This window comes from Cucurbita pepo, chromosome 3 (genome assembly GCF_057944985.1).
Source record: "Cucurbita pepo subsp. pepo isolate OVF chromosome 3, ASM5794498v1, whole genome shotgun sequence".
Classification (NCBI taxonomy): Eukaryota; Viridiplantae; Streptophyta; class Magnoliopsida; order Cucurbitales; family Cucurbitaceae; genus Cucurbita; species Cucurbita pepo.
Genome location: NC_141800.1, coordinates 16,627,758 through 16,649,082, shown reverse-complemented (window position 1 = coordinate 16,649,082; position 21,325 = coordinate 16,627,758). Strand labels below are relative to the sequence as shown.

At 36.1% G+C, this 21,325-nt stretch overlaps 2 protein-coding genes, 2 long non-coding RNA genes and 1 pseudogene across 5 annotated transcripts; 1 reads left to right on the top strand and 4 right to left on the bottom strand.

Annotated features, from left to right (window-relative positions):
* Positions 1-94: 94 nt before the first annotated feature.
* Positions 95-1,440, bottom strand: LOC111790514 (uncharacterized). The gene is made up of 2 exons (XR_002814479.2): positions 1,138-1,440; positions 95-1,043 (listed from the first exon to the last, which is right to left on the bottom strand). It is a non-coding gene; the product is annotated as an uncharacterized LOC111790514 (long non-coding RNA).
* Positions 1,441-5,318: 3,878 nt separating this feature from the next.
* Positions 5,319-9,560, bottom strand: LOC111790294 (uncharacterized; annotated as a pseudogene). Its single transcript, XR_015420292.1, has 6 exons — positions 8,581-9,560; positions 8,186-8,351; positions 7,370-8,083; positions 6,997-7,245; positions 5,839-5,940; positions 5,319-5,667 (listed from the first exon to the last, which is right to left on the bottom strand). The product of XR_015420292.1 is annotated as an uncharacterized LOC111790294 (transcript).
* Positions 9,561-9,729: 169 nt separating this feature from the next.
* LOC111790293 (uncharacterized) lies at positions 9,730-12,508 on the top strand. The gene is made up of 7 exons (XR_015420484.1): positions 9,730-10,571; positions 10,649-10,756; positions 11,103-11,314; positions 11,410-11,455; positions 11,524-11,590; positions 11,748-11,869; positions 11,963-12,508. It is a non-coding gene; the product is annotated as an uncharacterized LOC111790293 (long non-coding RNA).
* Positions 12,509-14,033: 1,525 nt separating this feature from the next.
* Positions 14,034-16,790, bottom strand: LOC111790496 (stem-specific protein TSJT1). The gene is made up of 4 exons (XM_023671416.2): positions 16,483-16,790; positions 15,628-15,868; positions 15,411-15,531; positions 14,034-14,536 (listed from the first exon to the last, which is right to left on the bottom strand). Exons 1-4 carry the CDS (start codon positions 16,680-16,682, stop codon positions 14,346-14,348), a joined length of 753 nt encoding a protein of 250 aa, XP_023527184.2. The 5' UTR covers positions 16,683-16,790; the 3' UTR covers positions 14,034-14,345.
* Positions 16,791-18,339: 1,549 nt separating this feature from the next.
* Positions 18,340-20,624, bottom strand: LOC111790498 (transmembrane emp24 domain-containing protein p24beta3). Its single transcript, XM_023671418.2, has 4 exons — positions 20,331-20,624; positions 19,584-19,770; positions 19,386-19,493; positions 18,340-18,816 (listed from the first exon to the last, which is right to left on the bottom strand). Exons 1-4 carry the CDS (start codon positions 20,547-20,549, stop codon positions 18,683-18,685), a joined length of 648 nt encoding a protein of 215 aa, XP_023527186.2. The 5' UTR covers positions 20,550-20,624; the 3' UTR covers positions 18,340-18,682.
* Between the last annotated feature and the right edge of the window lie 701 nt (positions 20,625-21,325).

The following is a 21,325-nucleotide window of genomic DNA, read 5'->3' as shown; positions in this document are numbered from 1 at the left end:
AATTCAACTAAATAGAGAGTTTTGAACTCAAACAATTGAGATGGTTCATTAAATGGCCTCTACAATGGATTTTTGACTATCAAAGTTGAAGAAATTGTAAGAAATTGTACTCCATTCATGTTCCCAAGTAAGATATTTTTGTAGAAGTACATACACTATGCAACATGGACTTCCAAACAGTACCAAGGAAGGGAAGGAAAAAAGTGGTAAATAAAAACAACCCTTGTCCTGCTCACACTATTCACCAATATACCTCTCTTTTGTGAAACCTAAGGGTGCAAAAAGAAGAATCAAGTTTTGCTTCAGAGGGCTACTTTTCGTAGGCAGCCTGAAATGGCATCTACAAAACCCTGTGCCTACTACTCATCACTATCAAACTTCTCTGCATGGACAAATCCTTGTTCAACCCCTTACAGATTCATATCAAAAATAAGAGAGTAAATGGATCGATCATTAGGATTTAGGACACTAATTGAAAAGGATTAAGGTAATTAATTAAGATGGTAATGAAATCCAATCCAAAAGGTGTCTGTCATCTTCTTAATCACAGGCTTTAGGCTTACCTTTATGTATTGAGATATGCCGGGATCATGAGTTTGGTGAACAGTTGTTTTAAAGCCGTTAAAACTGGTGCTATATTATGACTTATCATCCAGTTCTTTGCAGAAGGATAGTTAATGCTCAATTTCTTCTGTTCCTCTCTCTTTCTCTCTCTCTCTCTCTTAAAGAGACCAAAGAGAGAAATTCAGAACATGTGAAAATACTGGAGGGCATCAATCCCAAAAACAATATGAAACAGACAAATAGCAACTCCAGAAATCTTAATAATTAGGGTCACTCTTGCAGAATCTTTCCTTCAGAAAAACACCCTTTCTTTTTCTTCAACCAACTCAGACCGAATCAAAATCCAATAATGAGAAGGAAAAAGAGAAAATGCTTATGGCGAAGTTAAATCTTACTCATATCAGACCTAGCTGGAAAGAGCATAAAGATAAACCCGCCGCCATGATCAGAAGCTTTGGAGGAATCACAAACCCTAATTTCTGCCAGATATACAAAGAATACAGATGAATCCAACAGTGAAAAGGAATTTTAATCATAATCGACTAGAAAGAAACAAGAAAAAGGATCACATACCTCAATTATGAAGGGGATCGAACCAAAGGGAAGGTCAATGAGGTGAAAATTAGGGCTAATTTTTAGGGATTGCGGGTTCCGTTGTGGATGAGAAGGCAAAGCAACAACAGGTGAAACTGCCATATGATCTGATCTTTCCTCAACCATGAAAACAAAACAAAAAAAGGAGAGAAAAGTTAAGATCATGCTGGCAGCTTCAACTGGTAGTGGTTCACCATAATTGGAAGGGCGGGCGAAATGAGAAAACCCAGATTAATTCTAGGGTTTGGGATGGAGAAGCAAGAGGTGGAAGAAAATGGGTATAAATAGAAGAAGAAAAATAAAATAAAATAAAATAAAATAAAACAAAACAAAAAGATTTTTACAAAAAAAAATTAATAAAAAAGGGTGGTCCCTTGTTGAAAGTTTGTAACCCCAAGTGGGTGTAAATTGAATATTATCACGCCAAGACTACACCTCATGCAGGTCAGCTCTTTTGCAGAAGGGCTTAGTGGGCGTTTCTGCATTAATTAGCCTTTCAACCCTATTTTGCCTCTTTTACTCTTTCTCTCTCTAGCTTTCACACACAGACTGAGCAAGTGATTAATTACACCAATTCACCATTAACCAAACCTTCTTTCACACAACCATCCAAACACCAAAAACAATACCGATATCTACTAGCGATGAATTTGAGCTATTACAAATGGTATCAGAGTCAGACAAGACGCTAGTCTCCAAGGGTGGATTGTGAAATCGCACATTACATCATTTGTTATAAGAGTGTGGAAACCTCACCCTAGACTCATTTTAAAACCGTAAAGTTGATGGTGATACATAACGAGCCAAAACATACAATATTTTAATTAATTAAAGACGTTTGATTTATTTTTTGAATTTTTTAATCCCACGCCAATATAAAATGGAAAGCATAAGTTATAGATAGAAAAGGTTTATGAAAGAGTAGCTTTAAGAATATGTTTATTATTTTTGTAGTAAATTTGTAGGGCAGAAGGATAATGCATCTTTTTATATAATATATATATATATATATTCATAAACAGAGTCACAATCATGGTAAAATTAGGATGTAAAAGCAAAAGAGGGGTTTTTATTTAAAGATCAAGGGGAAAGGTGATGTGGGAAGTAATTAATGCAATTACTTTAATAGTAACTGTTACTGCATGCACTACTCTAGAACCTACCTTCTTCTTTTCAGTCTATATCTTAAATGAAAATTAATCCAAATCAAAATGTAATTATCATTAATGTTTATTATAAACTGTTAATCAGAAATTAGATTAAGAATTATGGGACATTCTAAACTCAAGCTAGGAAAAGATAAGACTGAGATTGATAAGAGCATTACTAATAATTGACCGATCTACGAAACGAGCTGATGAATGAATAGACTTCCCCTTTTAATTTTTGAAATGTAATTAGGGATACGATGAGAGTTTGCGTGCCTCAATAGGAAAAAGATCACTGGAGTATAGTACAAGATCGTCTTTTTCTTGCTGTCATGGGTCCACCTGTCGACAAGGTATCGAGAGACTTGCTTGCATACTTCTAACGAAGATACCTCAATGAGATGCTGAGCATTATTTGAGAAAGTTAAGAAAGCTTTTAAGTATTAATATTTTAAAGAAATATATATATATATATTAGTAAATAGCATTAAAGGGAATGGAAATTTTTATTCTGATTCATATTCTTTTGAAGTAAAGAGGATTGGTTTTTTTACTTTTGTTTAAAAAAAAAAAAAAAAACTATTTTTAAGAATTAATAATATGAAGATAAACTTGTAAAGGCTATTATTGTATATTAAACCATAGCTCATAACCCTTACTTTTTGGGGGAAGGATTCCTATCATGATTTGTTTCAAAAAGAAGGCATTCAATAATGGGCAATCTTAAAAGACAAGCCGTTGCCATGTTCAGGTCTCAATTTTATAAAAATTTCGAACACGACTCTCCACAATAGTATGGATATTGTCCACTTTGAGCATAGGCTCTCATGGGTTTGCTTTGGGCTTCCCCAAAAGGCCTCACACTAATGGAGGGTGTATTCTTTGATTATAAATCCACGACCATTTCCTAAATTAATCGATGTGGGACACATTCATCCAACACCTCCCGTCGAGCACAGTATTATTGATTTTGTGTCACTTAATTTTAATTTTCATAAAAAAAAAAAAGAAAAAAAGAAAAAGTAGTGAAGTGAAATTGAGGGGGTAGCATAAGTTATTTGATTATGGGCCTGGGCCCATTACGAGTTTCCAGAATACGAAATAGAAGAGGTTCAAGATCCCAATATTTCCCAATTTCTTTATATCTTGGGTACATATTTTGATGCATAGGCACGCCAAATCGGAACAATGGATCTCACAGATCCCTTTACCTTTAATAGCCACACCTACAACTTACACCCTTTACTATTTTATTACACTATCTCTCTATACCATTTTTTACTATGTAAATACTAAGATTTAAAAAATTTTACATTTTTCAAAAGATAAAAAGTAAAAAACTCAAGAATTGAACAAAGTCAATATATATTTTTTATGAAATTAGTGTAATCAATTTGATTGTATGATGATTAAAGTAAAAGTTGATGATTAAAAATAAAAGCATGTTTCTTTTTCAGTACAATAATTAGATTAAAATAAAAGGAATTATGAGATTAAAATGCTTAATAAATAGGTGGGTGTGGCTGTAGGTTTTAGAAATAGCAAAAAGTTGATCCAAAATATGGAAGCTTACAAGACATTGTACCAACCATTTGTAGAGACAATAAATGATGAAGTGGTTTGATCAGTGGCATTTTGGACATAAAAGTTATTGTGAACTTTAAGGGAGTGTGAAAGGAGAAAGGGAATCAGAATGAAGGAATAAAAATGAAAGGGGATTCCCAACAAAACCTATGGAGGCTAGGACGTAGAGGGTCATTTTCTTAATGGTGGGTGTCGCAGGAATAAGGGGTTTTTTTTTTGTACGCAAATACAGTGGTCCTTTCCCTTGTCAACAGACTGGACTGTGTGCTTCGAGGAGGCAATGGCAAAACCCAAGCCATTTTTTTTTTTTTTTTTTCTCTCTTACACATAGAATAATGATGCACTATTATCATAGCCTTTTATTAAACAATTTGAGGCCTTCAGTCCTACCTAACATTTAGGGTACCCTCAGCCTCAAGATTCCTATTCAGAATACTCCCTGTGTGTCAGTTTAATGCTTGTTGTAAAGAAAAGTCGGCCACCTTTCTCTTTTTTCAGCCAAATGTTTTGATGTGGATTGGCATTACACCACAGTGATGGAGCCTGCCTGCCAACTCCATGTGATCCCAAGTGCTTTAAACTCTAATTTAACAATGCCAATGACAATGCTTATCAAGTTTCAAGTTTGTTTGAACTCGTTGGGTTATTTAATCCATATCCATCTAGATCCATAACCCAACTATGTCCTAGCATCATCTTATGAGAGATGAGAAGGTAATGATTTGAATAAACAATCTCACGCTACTCCTACTTAATTGTCCAACACTTCGATGCCTACCAACTGAAGGGAGATAAGAAGACTAAATGAGAGGAACATGAATGTTATAAACATATTCACATAGACTTCAAGAAACCTACATAAAGCTAAAATGTCAATGCAACTCGCTTCTCATGGACTGTTGAAGAAAGCATGGTCAAAATAATTGATAATGATATTATGTTGAAGCCATTGATGAGGTACAACTAACGAGGATTCCAAGTTCATTAAAGCAACCTTAAGTTCTATCAACATCACAATATTGTGATTCTTCCTTCTTGTTTAATAAGGTTAATAAGTTTAATAAGGTTAATAAGGCAAAGCACCTAACAATATATATTCACAGATCAAGAACTACGAGATCGTCTCTTCCATTCTGGAGTCTAATAAGACAAAACACCTAATGATTATCTTCATAGACCAATAACTACGAGATTGTCCATTTCATCCTGGAGTTATGGAGGGATCATACCAATTGAGCTTTTTTTTTTTTTTTTTCATGCTTTTTTCGGAGGTTTGGAGAAATTTCCCATTAATAGGAGATTGGACGGAGTTAAATTTCTCTTGAGCGATGGTGGATTTTAAATACATTACAATTAGATATTCTATCTGATTACTTGGCCACTGTATCCTAAATCAATCTGTGAGCCTAACTATTCTGGGGGCAAAAGGCCCTACCTACCTACTACAAGGATTCAGGAAAGCTAATGCAAACATTCTAGGGCTTCAAAATTTGGGATTAAGGTTATGGGGTGTGAGAGGGTATCAATTTCATGTAGCTAGGTTTTGTAAAGGTTTAACTTTGGCTGTGTGCTCGAGCAAAATTTTGTGGAGTTCTTCAGCTGTTGGTCGGTCATTTGGGTATTCCTGAGTACATTTACGAAACATGTCGATCAAGAATCCTGTAGCTTCTTGGTCTTTCTCTGAAGCATCTGATTCTTGAACAGATTGGGACATTGAGCTTTCCTTTATCGACCCCAATGCCTCAAGCTCACCTATCAATTCTGGTCGTTTGCCCATCTGCTCAGATTGAGAAAACAATTATTGATCAGGGAACATCCTACACCTTTAAATATTGAATCTAAATGACAACTTCACTTTCAAAAAAAGGTGAGAGATTCAAGCATGCTGTGCCAAATTCTTTTTAAATGGTCCTGGGACATGGGAATCTAAATCAAGAATAGAAGAAACCTGAAGTTGATCGAAGATTTGCAATTCTGCAAGTCCCAAGTATGGAATTCGCAAGGTCAACAGTTCCAATAACAGACATCCAAACGACCAAATATCCACTTCCTGCAACCAAAGGAAAGAATGAATATCATCCAGTTATCGACATCATGACAACTTGCGAACATAGTTGCATAATTAAATGCAAATGAGGTGCGAAAATAAGACAACATAAACTTCTACACTAGTTCGCAAAAGTGAACTGGAGAATAACAGGACTGAAGCAGAATGATCTCCAAATATTTGAGAAGCTTGGGCTACCCAAAAACACTAGAGTCTGTTTGATCCTCAGCTAAAGATTTGCTTGTCTCATCCCCACACGTCGCTCCTTCCTAGTACTGCCACCTAGCAACTCCCGTCAAGTACTTGGCTAATGGTTTTACAGGCAAAAGGCAATATTACCCCCTGGCTAATTGTTTTACTTGGCCTTGACTAATGTTTGAACCATCTCTATTTTCAAAAAAGGGGCTGCAAAAATCAGTCTTCCTTTCAGCTCATTAGGAATTAAGAAGAATATTTGCCTTATCCTCGCATTTCCACATTCTTCAGAGTCAGCCAGCCTAAATCTCATATACCTCCACTTCTCCCACACCCCCTTCCCTGGAATTATGAATTCCTTCCTACCATAGTTCCAACAAAGTTTCAATTCCCAGCATCCTGCTTGCTAGCAGAACACCCTGAACCCAAATGTCTTGGACAACATATGCCAGAGATCTTTGCGATCTTGCTGCTGCCTCAGACCTCACAGCTGTAGGGCACCACTGCTGCAGAGATACTTCCTGATTTCAAGGAGAAATTTCATGGCACAAGAGTGAAGGGTAAAAAGTGGGTTTAACTGAGTCATTCTTCTGAAATAGGCCTTAACTTTCACAACATACTTCAGCTGCACTAATGTTTTGTTGTGCCGTGAATCTGGCAGGACCCTAGGTCCAGAAATTCATTGCATATGATCCACACCAAGTTAGTGTCCTAATTCTATGGCATATTTCCATGCCACTGTAAGCTAGATTAAGTTGTCAGAAAATGTACAACACACGAAGAATAATTCACAAGTGTCAAAAAGAAACCTTGATCTGAAAGCCTGAAAATTCAATAGAAAAAATGAAAAGCTTATCTACAAACCAGTCCATAAACACTCGGTGTATGCATTGCTCGTAAAACTTCAGGAGCCATCCATCGAGGTGTTCCAAAACAAACATCAGGAGGAGGTACTCCAGTATGAGCAATGCAACAAGTGTGCAATAAAGATCGAAGGGGCACTGCTCTATCAAAATCACAAAGCTTAACGATGGAAACTCCATCAGATTGTTCGCCAAAATCAATTACAATATTTTCACTTTTGATGTCTCGATGGGAACTTGGCAGATATTGCTATAGAATCTAATACTTCATCGTGTTCCCTGGAGACACATACAAATAATACGTATCAATTTCTACTCCCCAGTATGAAAGTCATTGGATACTCAAGCTACTAAGAAAATAATCACCCGTTGACAAGAATGACTTCGCGTGAATCAAGAAGGAAATTTTGCTCATAATTCCTTAATGGCATGAAGGGATAATCACGTCCTGCATCATAAAATCCATCAGGCAGATGCTCATCAACACCGCAAAATGAGGTACTATTGTACTTGCAAGTTAACCTTGAGCTATCTTCAGCTGGCCTTCTTGACTTGCAAGGTTTAGGGTTATCAAGTTCCCTCTAAGAATATCTTTTCAACTTAGCATTATCGTTTGATATTTGTAAAGATGATCCTTTGCCTGTTGGCGGCAAAACCCCACAGGACTCACAATATTCATTTGTGTCCCTTGCCATTGTTTCTGCAGTAGCATCACAGATACATGTGCAATCCTCCACAGAAAATTTCTTTTTAGTATCAAAATTGTCATTCTCATGACTCTTGATAAGATTTTCCCTTTCAGCTCTGTGACAGGTTTCTTTACTATCATATGACTCATCATTAACTGATGAATCTTCAACTGTACAATCAGAAGCAGGGGCAGAATCAAGCCTCCCAAGTTCGTGATTTTCATGAATCTTAACTACAATATGATGATCTACTCCTTTCCACTTCCTGATTCTGTTCACGCGTTCCTGTCGAGCTTTCTGCTGTAAATAATGTCATCTCCGTACCTGATCTTCAAGATGCAAAAGATCTACTATTCATTGAAGGTCCCATTAATAGGTTCGATGAGAGATTACGAGGACCTGCAAAAAAAAAAAGAAAAAAGTCCTGAACAATGAAAATCAAAGAACCAAAATGAAAAATTCATATCCAATAATTGTGCACACAATTTTGGCATAACACACCTTTATGGGGAATGCTATCTCCATTGTCTTGAATGTTGGCTTCATAAACATCCATTTCAACTGTAAAACTAATCCATTCTTCATTAGCTGTATCATCTTCATGATTTCCTTCAAACTTGCAGCATATCCAGGAGGGTATCTAACAGCTTTTAAGAAACTTATTGTACTGTACCACAGAGGAAAGGCATAGCAAAAACTAAATTAAAAATACATTATGTTGTTCCAATACATAATAGAAAAGTGAACACTAAATTTAAGTGAATAGGAACTAACTATGCCAAACCATTCAACTACCAACCTCCCAAAGAAACTATGTAAATATACATAAATCAGATTTTTTTTTTTTTTTTTTTTTTCCTTCAATAAGAACAAAAGACAAAACCAATAGAAAAAACCTGTAAATTCAAGTTTTTAAGGCTACGCAGAGATACAAGTTCAAGAGACCCCAATGATGTCAAGCTATTACTTGAAAGATCCAAGTTCACCAACTTTTGCAGGGAAGACAAACCTGGAGGCGGTTCCACCAAATTGTTATTAGCAACTCTCAAGGATATCAACGCATTCAAATAGCCTATTATGCTGGAAGGCTCTTCATCTTATTAAATGAGAGGCCTAGATACTCCAAGAATTGAAAACGGTACACCAAACCACCAAAACGAGGAGATTTCCTTCAGATTTATTAAATGTCACTAAGAATTGAAAACGAGGAAGGTTTAGGAGGAATCTTCGACAGCTCGAGCTCCTCCAGGCCCTTCAGTTTGTGTAATGATAAACCACCAAAACCCAGTGATGATAACTTCACCTGTAAGCATTCCAACCCGACAAAGTTCTTCAACTCTGGCGGAAACAAGTTAATCTCGTTTCCGAAGAACTGAAGCCTTCTCAATTCGCTAAAGTCGCCAACTGATTTCGGGATCAAATTTAACGCATTCCGAAATACGTCCAGACCCTTCACTGAGCTGTTGGAACCCTCCAAGAAATTGGAAGCCAAGTTTCTCCCCGAGACATCGAGAACCAAATCATCCGCATCATTTCCATTGTCATCCTCAAACGAAGCCAACTCAGAAGCCTTCAAATTCCGTGTCTCCTCAAGGCCGCTTTCTGAGGAGTCATCGACCGTTTCTTCAGAGTTAAGAAGCTGCATTGGGGGCGACAGCGGCTTGAAAAAAGGATCTCTTCGTAAGGCAAAAGAATTTGAAGCGTGCATCGTGGAATGAAACATCAGAAGATCAACGAGCTCCTGGTGCATGAGTTAACAAAATAAACCCTAAACATCCAGTGCGAGTCGGAAAAAAATAAATACCCATAGTTAGTTACGCCAGTTGATAGATGGGAGTGCCCACATCATTTTGGGAGCTTGGTTTCAGAAGGTGTGAAAGTTCCTAAATACCCATAGTTCCACGCGCCTTTTTTATTATACGCATAATTTCACTGCCGTTTCATGGGCCGAATGCGACCTTCATTTGCCCAATTCACTGACCCTATAAATTCAGTCTTTTGCTGTCAGTTTCATTTATTTATTTATTTTTTCTAAATTTCCCGCCTCCTTCCTCTGTTTCATTCGTAGCAGGAAGCAATTCTCCGATTTAGGCGCCTTCAAGATCAACGATGATTCTCTTCTCGCAACGCTCAAGTGAGTTAGAGATTTGTTCTCGTTATATTTTGTTCCAATTTCTTTGCAATCTATTCGTCACGTTCTCTTTCATTTTCCGTCACTGTGATGATCCTCAAAGCGGAAGAACAAAGCCAAGAACTACAGATTGTAGAGCGCGAAGATAATGCGGGTGAAGACGACTTGTTCGATGCGATTGATAAATGTAAGTTTCAGAGCTTTTAACTTATCAACAAGGTGTTGTTTTGCTATTCAAATAATTTCATCGGCGACGCTTGTTTCGTGAATCTTAAACAAAACTTGATTACATGACGTTCTATCTTAGTGATCTGCTTGTTGTTCTTGGAGGTTGATTGCAAAACTCCAATGCTAATCAAATTTCTTTTTCCGAAGAAAAATTGATCATCTGTATACCGCATCATGCGATCTCATTCGATTGAATCATTCATTTTGGAAACATCTCGGCACCGGCGGCTTAATTTAGTGATAATTTCATTTCACGATAGCCTAGCCTCCAGTTTAGCTAGGTTTATATTTTTTCGTTGTTTATTTTCTCAAGGCATGCAATTCTACCAGAGTTTTCTAAATTCGTGAAGAAATATGCGGATAGTTTTAGCCAATCAACTGACTATCATGTTGTTCCACTACATCCGAAAGAGTTCCTTTGCCATTTTTCTGTGCAGTACTTCTCATGGAATTAATGCTGGAGACGTGAAAAAGATTCAGGACGCAGGGATATACACCTGCAACGGTTTGGTGATGCTCACGAAGAAGGTTGAACAATTTTCACGTCAAATAAGATATATCCTGAAGTTGATATGATTATGATGACCAAGGTTTTTCTATTTTAGCACTTGACTAGGATAAAAGGTTGATCCGAGGCTTAGGTTGATAAGATCTGCGAAGCTGCCGAAAAGCAAGCGGTGAGCGAATCAGTCACCACTTCTCTATTATCCACGGTGCGTTTAATGTTTTGCACAATGACGTCAAATTCTATTCACACCAGCTTGTTCTAGTTAACAATTTTAATTTCTCTGTTGCTTCTCAGAATTTTGGTTATATCACTGGAAGCAATGCTCTGCTCAGGGCAAGCTGCTTCTGTTTTTTATTAGTAACAAATGGAATGCCTAACCAAATAGATCGATAGTTTACCAAAAACTATAGTTTGCATCGTCTCTCTTTTCCTTTTCCGCTTGCTGTAAGTTTCGCTTTCGGAAACAACTGTGAAAGATTCCTTGAGTTTTTCTAGTAGCTCCTATAAGTTAAATATATATTTTAGTAAACTATTGACCGTCATGAATGCAGACTTAGTCCTTGATTATTGTTTGCGGAGAAAGTCTGTGGTTCGCATTACGACTGGAAATCAGGCTCTCGATTTAGGAGGAAAGTTATGCTTTATGACGTTCCTTTTTTCACTATCTCGAAAATCATAATCACCAAAGGAAGTTGTTGTTCTAATTCGTACCAAAAGGCGGGATTGAAACTCTAGCGATCACGGAAGCTTTTGGAGAATTCAGGTGAGGATGTATATGTTAACAGTGCTTCGATTTTGTCTATTGAAAATCGACGTCCTGTATTGAACTTGTAGTTCTCCTCTGACTTCGTTGCCTAGGTCCGGTAAAACGCAACTCGCGCATACTCTACGTGTCTATACGCAGGTTTATCTACTTGACACGGAAGGCACTTTGCATCCTCTTTTGAAGCTTATTTTATTATGTCATTGCAGCCGACCTGATCGAATTGTGCCTATAGCTGAAAGATCTGGCGTGGACCCGGGAGCTGTCCTTGACAATGTAAGCACCATGTTTTTCATTTTTTTTTTCAAAATGTTCTCCCCTTATCTCGGCCTTGCCGCAAAAATGTCTGCACAACCATTTAAACAGGTAACCTATAACTCAAACGTCGAAAACTATGGTGTCTGACGACGTACATTCTGTCTCCTAATTTCAGACTGTTGATGCTCATCACACTTATTTTAGTGGATTTCACCGGAAGGGGAGAACTCGCGGATCGCCAGGTCGAATCAAATAGACTTAAACAACAGACAACGTTTCAGAATTTGATTTCCCTAGGTAGATATTCGTTTCAGAATTTCATTTCCCTAGGTAGATATTTGTTGTCATCGTGTTTCATCATTAATGACACAAGCTGCTTGACACATGCAGCAAAAATTGGCGCAGATGCCGTCCCGATTAACTAAAATTTTTTGCAGAAGAGTTTAACCAAGGTAGCGATTGAACTTGTGGAATTCGTTCTGGTTCTTCATTTAGGAAATTCGTTGATAAGCAACCATCCACTCCTCGTTATCTGTCCACTATGATTGGTGGAGCAAACACGTTCGATATTTTGCAGTTTACTTTTGCATTGTTTACCATTGAAGAGGAGTATATGACAATCAATCAAGCTTTTGAAGAAGTCACTTGGATGCATGATTTGTTTGTCGAAGAACAAAGTCCATCATGCTCGTACTAAGCATATTGATGTCTGATTTCATTTTGTTCGAGAAATTATTAATGAAGAGGACATTCGTTTATTGAAAATAATGGATTTGTTGATACAGGTGATTGCTTGTGAAAAGTTTTGGCATTACTTAGATCCAATTAATATTGGACGAAAGAAGTTGTCGGTTGGCTTGGTGTCAGCCAAAGAAATTATCTGCTTGGGGATTTTCTGACCAGATGAAGATTGTTGTGAATTGTCATAAAGATTTGGTTCATACCTTTGGTACATTTTTCACTCCGACTTGTGAATCTATTTGATTTATTTGGTTCAACTTTCTTGGTTCATAATTCTCATTTGTTTGGTTATCTCTCATTTATTTAATTGATGGTTCATAATTCTCATTTGTTTGATTCTATCTCTCATTTATTTGATTCACAACTCTTCCGGTTCATATTCCATTTTGATACCTGAATAATCTTGATACATTATTCATGTTAATTTAATTCATGTATAAGAATTAGTATTGTTATGCCTATATAAAATCAATGAGATAATGTTTGTCTATCATTATTTTGAGATAATGCTTGTCTAGCATTGTTGTGAGATATGAAGTCATTGTCATTTTGTATTTCAGGCAATAGGGAGAAACTTTGTAAGATAAAAGACTTTGAGCCAATTGGGAGAAACTTCGTGAGAGAGAAAACTTTGGTGTGTGAGATATATTTGTAAATATTTTGGTTACAGTGATTGGCTACCACCCGGGGAATTTCTCCTCTAAATCACGTAAATCTTTGTCTTTTTAATCTTTATCTCTTTTGTAAATCTTTGTCTTTTTTAATCTTTATCTCTTTCTTGTCTTTTTAATCTTTATCTCTTTCTTGTCTTTTTAATCTTTATCTCTTTGTTTAATTTTTGTTTGTGGGTGTGTGAGTACAATTGTTCTTACTTTTGCTACAACAATTGGGTATCATAACATTTTAGTGTTACAACATCCACGACATACATGTTATCTCATTTAATGGTCAGAATGCCCTTGTAACAGTCCAAACCCGCGCTTAGTAGATATTGTTCGTTTTAGCTCATTACGTTCATTGTCAGCCTCACAATTTTAGAATACGTCCTCTAGTGAGAGATATCTACACCCTTATAATGAATGTTTTGTTCCATTCTCCAACCGATATGAGATCTCACAATCCACTCTTTTTGCGGGTCTAGTGTCCTTGCTAGCACACCGTTCGGTGTTCGGCTTTAATATCATTTTAGCCTACCGCAAGTAGATATTGTCTGTTTTAGCCCGATACATGTCGTCGTCAGCCTCACCATTTTATAACAAGTCTACTGTTTTGGGGCCAGCATCCTCCCGATGTAGAACCTCACAATCCACTCCATTGGGGCTACAGCCAACTGGCGTATTTAATGTACACTAAATTGGTGTTCATCACTCAAAATGTTGGTTTTACTAAACGCAATCGTATCCTTTTGTATCAGACCCCAAAAAACCAGCAGAACGCTACGGTAAGATTGATGTTCAGGGAAGGCAAAAGGTGAACAGAGCGTCTGCAAGGTGTTCGATGCCCCTAATTAGCCAGAGTCTGAAGCTATATCCGTATCTCACATCACCTCACACTTAACACCTTCATTAATTAATTTCTGGTTTGTAGAAACATCGATCCCATGAATCTCATCGAGTTCCGAAATCATCAAACTACTAAGCAAGCAGAAGCCCTACGTATTTCAGATAACACCAGGGGCCATTGCAGATGCAAAGGACATTCGTCTCATATGATGTTGGAATATTAAAATCGGGATAAATATCAAATCCCAGCTGTATTAAGATAATCCTAAATATGCAGTTGGCAAGCAGCAACTTTATTGCCATAAATCCAAAGCTACAGTTAAAGTAAAGTTTAAACCAGAATGTAACTCGGTTAAGCCAACAGGATTCATAAGATATAAGTAGTTGTTAACTGCACGGACATGCCATTAGGGAAAGTAAAGTATAAACCTCAGTACCCATTTAGAAGGCACAATTGTTGGGATGGAAATATGGAAAGAAGCCGGAGGAAGGGTAAGGCAAAGTAAGCAAAGCCTTGCCAAATCATGCACTCAGTAGTCTGAAGACCAGTTTGCAGCACTCCCAACTCTTGGCATACCAGAACTTTCCTTTCGAGCCTCTTCATCCACCTTGAAATCGGCTCCACAGACATGACCTGAACTGTCCACCCTTGGCACTGGCTTCACCTCATTAAGAGGATGCTCAAAACTTCTCAACCCACCCGAGGTTGTGAAGAAGCAACCTAAAATACCAAACATATTGCATAAAATGAACATTGATACCAGTACCTGTATTACTACCATTTTAAATGTCGATGGTTCAATTCCCCAACCCTCAACTGTTGAACTACACAAAATATACTCAATTTGGAAACATGCATTGCCGTGATAGAACAAGAGTGAGCAAGAACTAATGACTAGTACCCGTAACTCATTGTAACTACCATCCTAAATGTCGATGGTTCAATTCCCCAACCCTCAACTGCTAAACTACACAAAATATACTCAATTTGGAAACATGCATTGTCGTGATAGAACAAGAGTGAGAAAGAATTGATGACTAGTACCCGTAACTCATTGTAACTACCATCTTAAATGTCGATGGTTCAATTCTCCAACTCTCAACTGTTGAACTAAACAAAATATACTCATTTGGAAACATGCATTGCCGTGATAGAACAAGAATGAGCAAGAATTGATGACTAGTACCAGTAACTCATTGTAACTACCATCCTAAATGTCAATGGTTCAACTCCTCAACCCTCTGTTGAACTAAACAAAACTAAACAAAATATACTCAATTTGGAAACATGCATTGTCGTGATAGAACAAGAGTGAGCAAGAATTGATGACTAGTACCAGTAATTCATTGTAACTACCATCCTAAATGTCAATGGTTCAATTCCCGAACCCAACAACGGTTGAACTAAAAAAAATATACTCAATTTGGAAACATGCATTAACGTGATAGCAAGAGTGAACAAGAGTGAACAAGAGTGAGCAAGAACTGATAGGATGCAAGCTATATCAATGCACCAATTTTTAAAAAATTAAAGTGCTCGTCAATTTCCCCCTCACATTTGAAGACATAATGAATTCATTCCCATAAAAGGTTACCTGTGGGGAAAGGAGCAAAAGATTTTCCACACCCCTTCTTCATAATTTCTACATCATCCGAGAGAACAAGCTGTCCCTCAGAATCAGTTCCCCAGTGGAAGGGAACGCTCCCATCAGCATCCTGATGGTAAGAAAACATAAAGGAAAAAACTAGATTAACAATAACAACAGAAATTTGCCACAATCATGGTTAAACTAAGGGATCAAGGAAACTTACAGAAGCCAAAAATGCAGTTTTTGAGGAACTGTCATATAGGACGAACACAAATTTTCCTTGAATATCTCTCACGACTTGATCAACTGGGTACGGACCCCGATCTCTTAATGTTCTATACGCTTCAATAACGATGCTAACCTCGTTTGCAGCTTTGTTCAAACCATATTGTTGCTTGAGCTGAGCAACATTCTCAATGTGCCCTTGGAACAAGCAGAAAATGTCGTCCACAACCGCAAATAATCTAATGTTATAAAAACAAATTTCATCATTTTCCAACAGCAGGCAAAACTAGCAAATGCTCGTATAAGAACGAAAATACAAGCAAAACAAGATTCAATACAGATCCCATAAAAATTAATAATGATTTATAAAGTGCAGAAGAATATGGCCAAACTAAGAATCCCGTAATCTTGGTTGAGGATGCAAAACAAGATTAATCGTTTCAAATTAGATGAGCAAAGAGAGGATTGATAAAACTAAACACCGATCTCGAAAGATAACCTTCCATAAATTCGATCGAGTCAAAATGAAAAAAAGTTCGAGCAAAACGAAGAAAAAAAAAACAGAATACAAACATTTCTCAACCAAAACTCAACCACCACACAAATAGACGATACAATTTCATACCAAAAAGAAAAAAAAATCAAAATAAACAAAGAAAACTCTACTTTGTTAAATTTAAACAGATTCTCATCAACACAAAACGAAACACCCTATGGAAGACACCGCCGGGGTACAATAAGTTAACAAGAACAGTGATCAGATCCAGAAAAAAAAAAATGAAAAGAAGGCAGAGACGAACAATACAGGTTTCCCCAAAACATTGCAGAAAAAGATGAACGGTAATCGTAATACCTCGGGAGGAGAGGGTTTTGCTTTTCGACGGAATAGGCCAAGAGACCGGCGGATCCAAGATTGACGATGACAGAACCAGGGTACATGGAGCTAAAATGGCGGGCAAGAATTCCATCCTTGAGAGCCCAGACGGAATCGGATGCAGGGCTCCGCAGCGCCTCGGGACTTTTGGCCACCGATTTGTCGAAGACAGCGAGCATTTTGTAAATCGTTGATCGGAAAATGAGAAAACTAAAAACACGGTTGGTTTCGTTTCTGAATGCACAGGGGACTAAAGATCGCTTGCGGTTAAGAGGACGAGGACCTGGAGTCTCTACATACTTCAAAAATTAAAAATTAAGGTTAGACACAAATTTCCACAATTACCCCTCTTCATTTCTCTAATTTTCACAAAAACCAGCTCGTTTAATAACTATTTAGGGCAAACCAGGCCTTTTTTTTTTTTTTTCTTAATTTTATTTAAAGTTCAAGAATAAATGAAATTATTTTAAAGGTTTGAAAGTTAAGTTCCTATTACAACTTTATTTTATTTTATTTTTAAGAGTTGAATGTTTATTTTATTTTATTTTATTTTAAGGGTTGTATTGTAATTTTGTTGAAAGGAAGGGGTCAAGTGGTAGTGAAGTATTGGGAGGACGGTAAAGTAGGTATGCCACGTGGAATCATATTGGCGGAATCTGAAGCTTATCCATTTCACGCCTACCACGTTCCGAATATTGAAGTAACTGTCAATTTTTACTTTCTTTCCATTTTAATTTTAACACACACACGCATACATATATGGAGTTTACTAATTTTAATCAAATAAAATTTTATACAAAAATAAGTATGACCATGCACATCAATAATTTTTTCAAATTTTTTAAATTTCAACCAAATATTTAGCTTTATCCCATTTTTTCTTTCAAAAGTTACCAAATTTATGTCCTACCATATATGTATAATTTATTGAATGGATAAGATAATTTTTTTTGACCTACTTAGAATGAAAATTTATTAGAAATTTAAAATCGTAACTTTTTTTTAAAGTTTAAATAGTCGGCTACATTTATTTAAATTTAAAATATTATTTGGTAAAATTAAAATTTTAGAAGTAGAATTTACAAAACCCGACATGTTTAGGATTCAAATTAATTTTTTTTTTCAAAAAATCAACCATATAAAACTTTATATTAAAATCCCATTTTAGGTTTCAAATATTTAAATTTGGTTATTATACTTTTAATAAATTTAGTTTATGGTTAATTTTTTTAAAAATTGTTTCTATTAATCTTTATTTTCAATATTTTAGAAACATTTTAAAATTATATTTGTTTTCTTAGATAAATACTATTACTATTATTCCAGTCTGGATAGACTTAATTCCGAAGAACTCATTTTATAATTAGCAAATAAGCTAAATTAGTAAGTACAGAGGACAGCAATTTCTTTTTAAAATCATTATTATTTAAAACTTCAAAAGTAATTATCAGTCAATTAATTGGGAAATGTGAGGAAGCAACACGTGGCTAGTACAATTTCTACCGCTGAATTCTGCTCTCTAAGGAGAGCAGCTAAGTATCAAACGTTAACAATAATTAATATCTAATCTACTAAACTATGATCAGATTGGCCTCACAATGAGTATCAACATTCCCATGATAATTAGTATCTAATCCACTCAACCATGATCAAATTGGCCTCACAATCAAGTATTATCAACGTTCACATGATAGTTTGTATCTAATCCACCAAACTATGATCAAATTGGCCTCACAATCGAGTATCAACGTTCACATGGTAATTGGTATCTAATCCAATAAACTATAATCAACTTGGCTTCATAATCATAATACAATAAACACATGTCACATAGTGTTGATTCAGTAAGCAGTGGTGTATTGATGTAGTTTGTAGCGTATATAAAATTGAACATTTTGATAACAAGGCAGGCAAAGAATTGAGGAAGGGTATTTGGAGGCCACATACATCCTTTTTGAAGCATAATAGGGTAAATAAATAGGCTTTCCCTAGCTTCAACAAGATGCTAATACGTGAACCCCCAGCTTACAATTATGAACTGTAAGCACAATCATAAGTGATTATACAACAAATCATAGACTATAATATAATTCATTCCTGAGGTTTTCCTAAAAGCTAAGAAAGGGGCAACGATGTTATGTTACCACTAGGATCGATGGATGGATGGATGGATGGATGCTCAGACCCGGTTATATGCAACCGACTTGCTGAAGAGGCGACGAATGTAAACGACCTGAAGCCCGCTTGCAACAGCGAGCAACAAATACTCTCCCACTGTGTAGAAAATTACACGCTTTCTTGTACTCTCATTAGCTGCATTCACAACAACCAAAGGTAGCAAAGACAATAAGAATCCTATAACAATTGCCAAATCAGTCTGGATTTCAACTTAAAAATTGATGGGTTGGAATAAAGTAAATGTCTACATCGATATTCGACTGGAAACAAAAAGAATCTAATTTCTACGTCGAGATATAATGCTGGTGGATAATGTTCAAGACTATGCTAATTTCATTTGTTCAGCTCGTGGTTTCAACGCTTGATCCTATATGCATTATTAAAAGATTGATGCTTAAGCTATCGTGTGTTACAATCCCACACATAAGACATTAAGATCAGATCATAATCATGATAGTTATGTCGGACCACTAGAGAAGAAAAGACGTTCATCTTGTCAAAGAGTTAGAAATCGCGTTCGCTAGCAAGAATTCAAAGAAATGCCATAAGTTTACAGACCTTACATCTTGGCGGTGTCATACCTACGACCAATTCCTTTGGGAGGGGGTTCTCTCTTCCCCCTGCACCTAAGCTGTATTTCTTCGTTTATGATTAATTTATATGTTTCTTATATATATAAACCATGCAAAAAATAAACCACATACTGTGACGGTGGCGTGCATCACGTGCTTTCAAATATTTCTGCTCGGCGGTGACCGATTCCAATGCCTCTCTAAGCTCTGCAATTTTAACATTTACAGGGTCTAGGTGTTCTGCAAGAAATTACCACAACAAGGTGTAAAATGAGAGAAGTGTCAACTTCATAAAAGCAACCAAGTCCTCTAAGCACAGAAGTGAAATACCATCTTTAGCAAGGTCGTGTTCGTTTGGAATGTGACCAACATGGATGTAGAAAGAAACTGTCTCGGTGGTTGAGTAGGGATTACGAAAACAGAATCTGTACATTCCACTGCGAGAAGCCTTAAACTCAAACTTGCCACCAGATGTCTCCTTCAACGAGTGCACCACATTACCTGCGGGAGATGTAACCTGCACAAAACCAACCCACCTTAGGATATCTTCAAAACAACATTTCATTATGGATACAAAAATCCTTCAAGAGATTCCAGGTACCCTAATATCCAGCCGATGATGACCAAAGAAATAACAATTTCACAACACCATTTAGGTGTCAGGTGGCTATGTCCGAAGGATTATAAATGTGAAACTAATGATCATAAACAGTTTAACAACAGATCATTTCGAAGCTCACAAGAAATGTACTACAATTATCAATCTAAAGTATCATCACAATTACAAACAAACAAGCCCCATACGTCCATATTAACAAAAGGGCAAAAAATTCCAGGTTCTTTAATAGGTCAAAATCAACGAACAACATTTACCCTTCTTTAATAAACCAATTTCACAACAGAGAAAAGAAGATTGTCCAGCAAAATTGGAAATAAAAAACCGAACTCTACCACAGATTCCCCTAATCCAAGATCCAATCGTAATCGGGATCAATCTACAAATCGGCAGAAACGAAACGCATTGTCATGCAAACATGAATTAAAAACCAGATTAATGATGGAAACAATGTGGCTTACAGTGAAATCAATGCCGGGATGATCGGCGCCCCAGAAAATTTCATGATCGACGACGACAAAATTCCCAGAAACGGTGTCGCCTTCGTACAATACGTATTCATGGATGCATTCAATCTCGTTCACTGTCACCGAAAGCGAATCGATTCTGGCGATTAAGCTCGCCAGAAGAAGACCCGCCAACAGATATCCGAATCCCCTCTCTCTCGGTGTCCTCTCCATTTTCTCTCCCTTTCGGTTTTCTTCTTTTTAGAACTTTTGGTCGGAAATTTAAGAATGGTTAGGCAGCGCTCACAACCGTTCAATTTGTGAAGTAGCCCTTGTTTTCTGAAAACTAGCCTCCTTAGTTTCTCAAAACATGTTTTTTTCATTAATATTGAAAAATAACCTACCCATTTAATAACGTATTCCTTAAATTCCTTTTTTATCCTTCAAGTTCAGAATTATTCTATTTTTTTTTATATTTTTTAATTCTATTTTAATTTCTAAATTTTAAATACTCATTTTAACTTCTGAACTAAATAATAATAATATGTATATTTTTTATTTGATGGAGGGTGACAACAAAAATATATATATCAGTGATATATATATCATTTTAGATATATTAATTATATTAGTGGTATATTTCATATTATGTCCATTATTATAATTAAGAAATAACAAGGGAAAATAGAAAAAAGAACTAAAATTTTTTCCATATATATTTACAAAATAGAAAAAAAAATGCTAGATATAAAATTTAATTAATTGAATAATTTTTTAATTTGGATTTATTATTCACAAAATTGAGAGTTATTCATTAAATATTTTTAAAATTATGTAAATTAAAAGTGGAAAAATAAAAATTTATAAAATTGATAGATATTGTACACAAATTTTAAAATTTTTTATATGGTTATTTATTTGGAAATAAAAAAAAAAAAAAAACCCTAAATTATTCTTCTTCCATTGATCTGGAAACTTCCTCCAACCATTTTTCAACCACACGGTACAAA

Excerpts from the sequence above, each read along its gene's own strand:
- LOC111790496 (XM_023671416.2), bottom strand. The coding sequence starts at position 16,682 with ATGCTCGCTGTCTTCGACAAATCGGTGGCCAAAAGTCCCGAGGCGCTG. Across the intron at positions 15,869-16,482 it reads CAAAACCCTCTCCTCCCGAG|ATTATTTGCGGTTGTGGACG; the intron begins GTATTACGATTA and ends TTATAACATTAG. Across the intron at positions 15,532-15,627 it reads AAACTGCATTTTTGGCTTCT|GATGCTGATGGGAGCGTTCC; the intron begins GTAAGTTTCCTT and ends TCTTACCATCAG.
- LOC111790498 (XM_023671418.2), bottom strand. The coding sequence starts at position 20,549 with ATGGAGAGGACACCGAGAGAGAGGGGATTCGGATATCTGTTGGCGGGT. Across the intron at positions 19,771-20,330 it reads ATCCCGGCATTGATTTCACT|GTTACATCTCCCGCAGGTAA; the intron begins GTAAGCCACATT and ends GGTTTTGTGCAG. Across the intron at positions 18,817-19,385 it reads TGATGCACGCCACCGTCACA|CTAATGAGAGTACAAGAAAG; the intron begins GTATGTGGTTTA and ends TTGTGAATGCAG.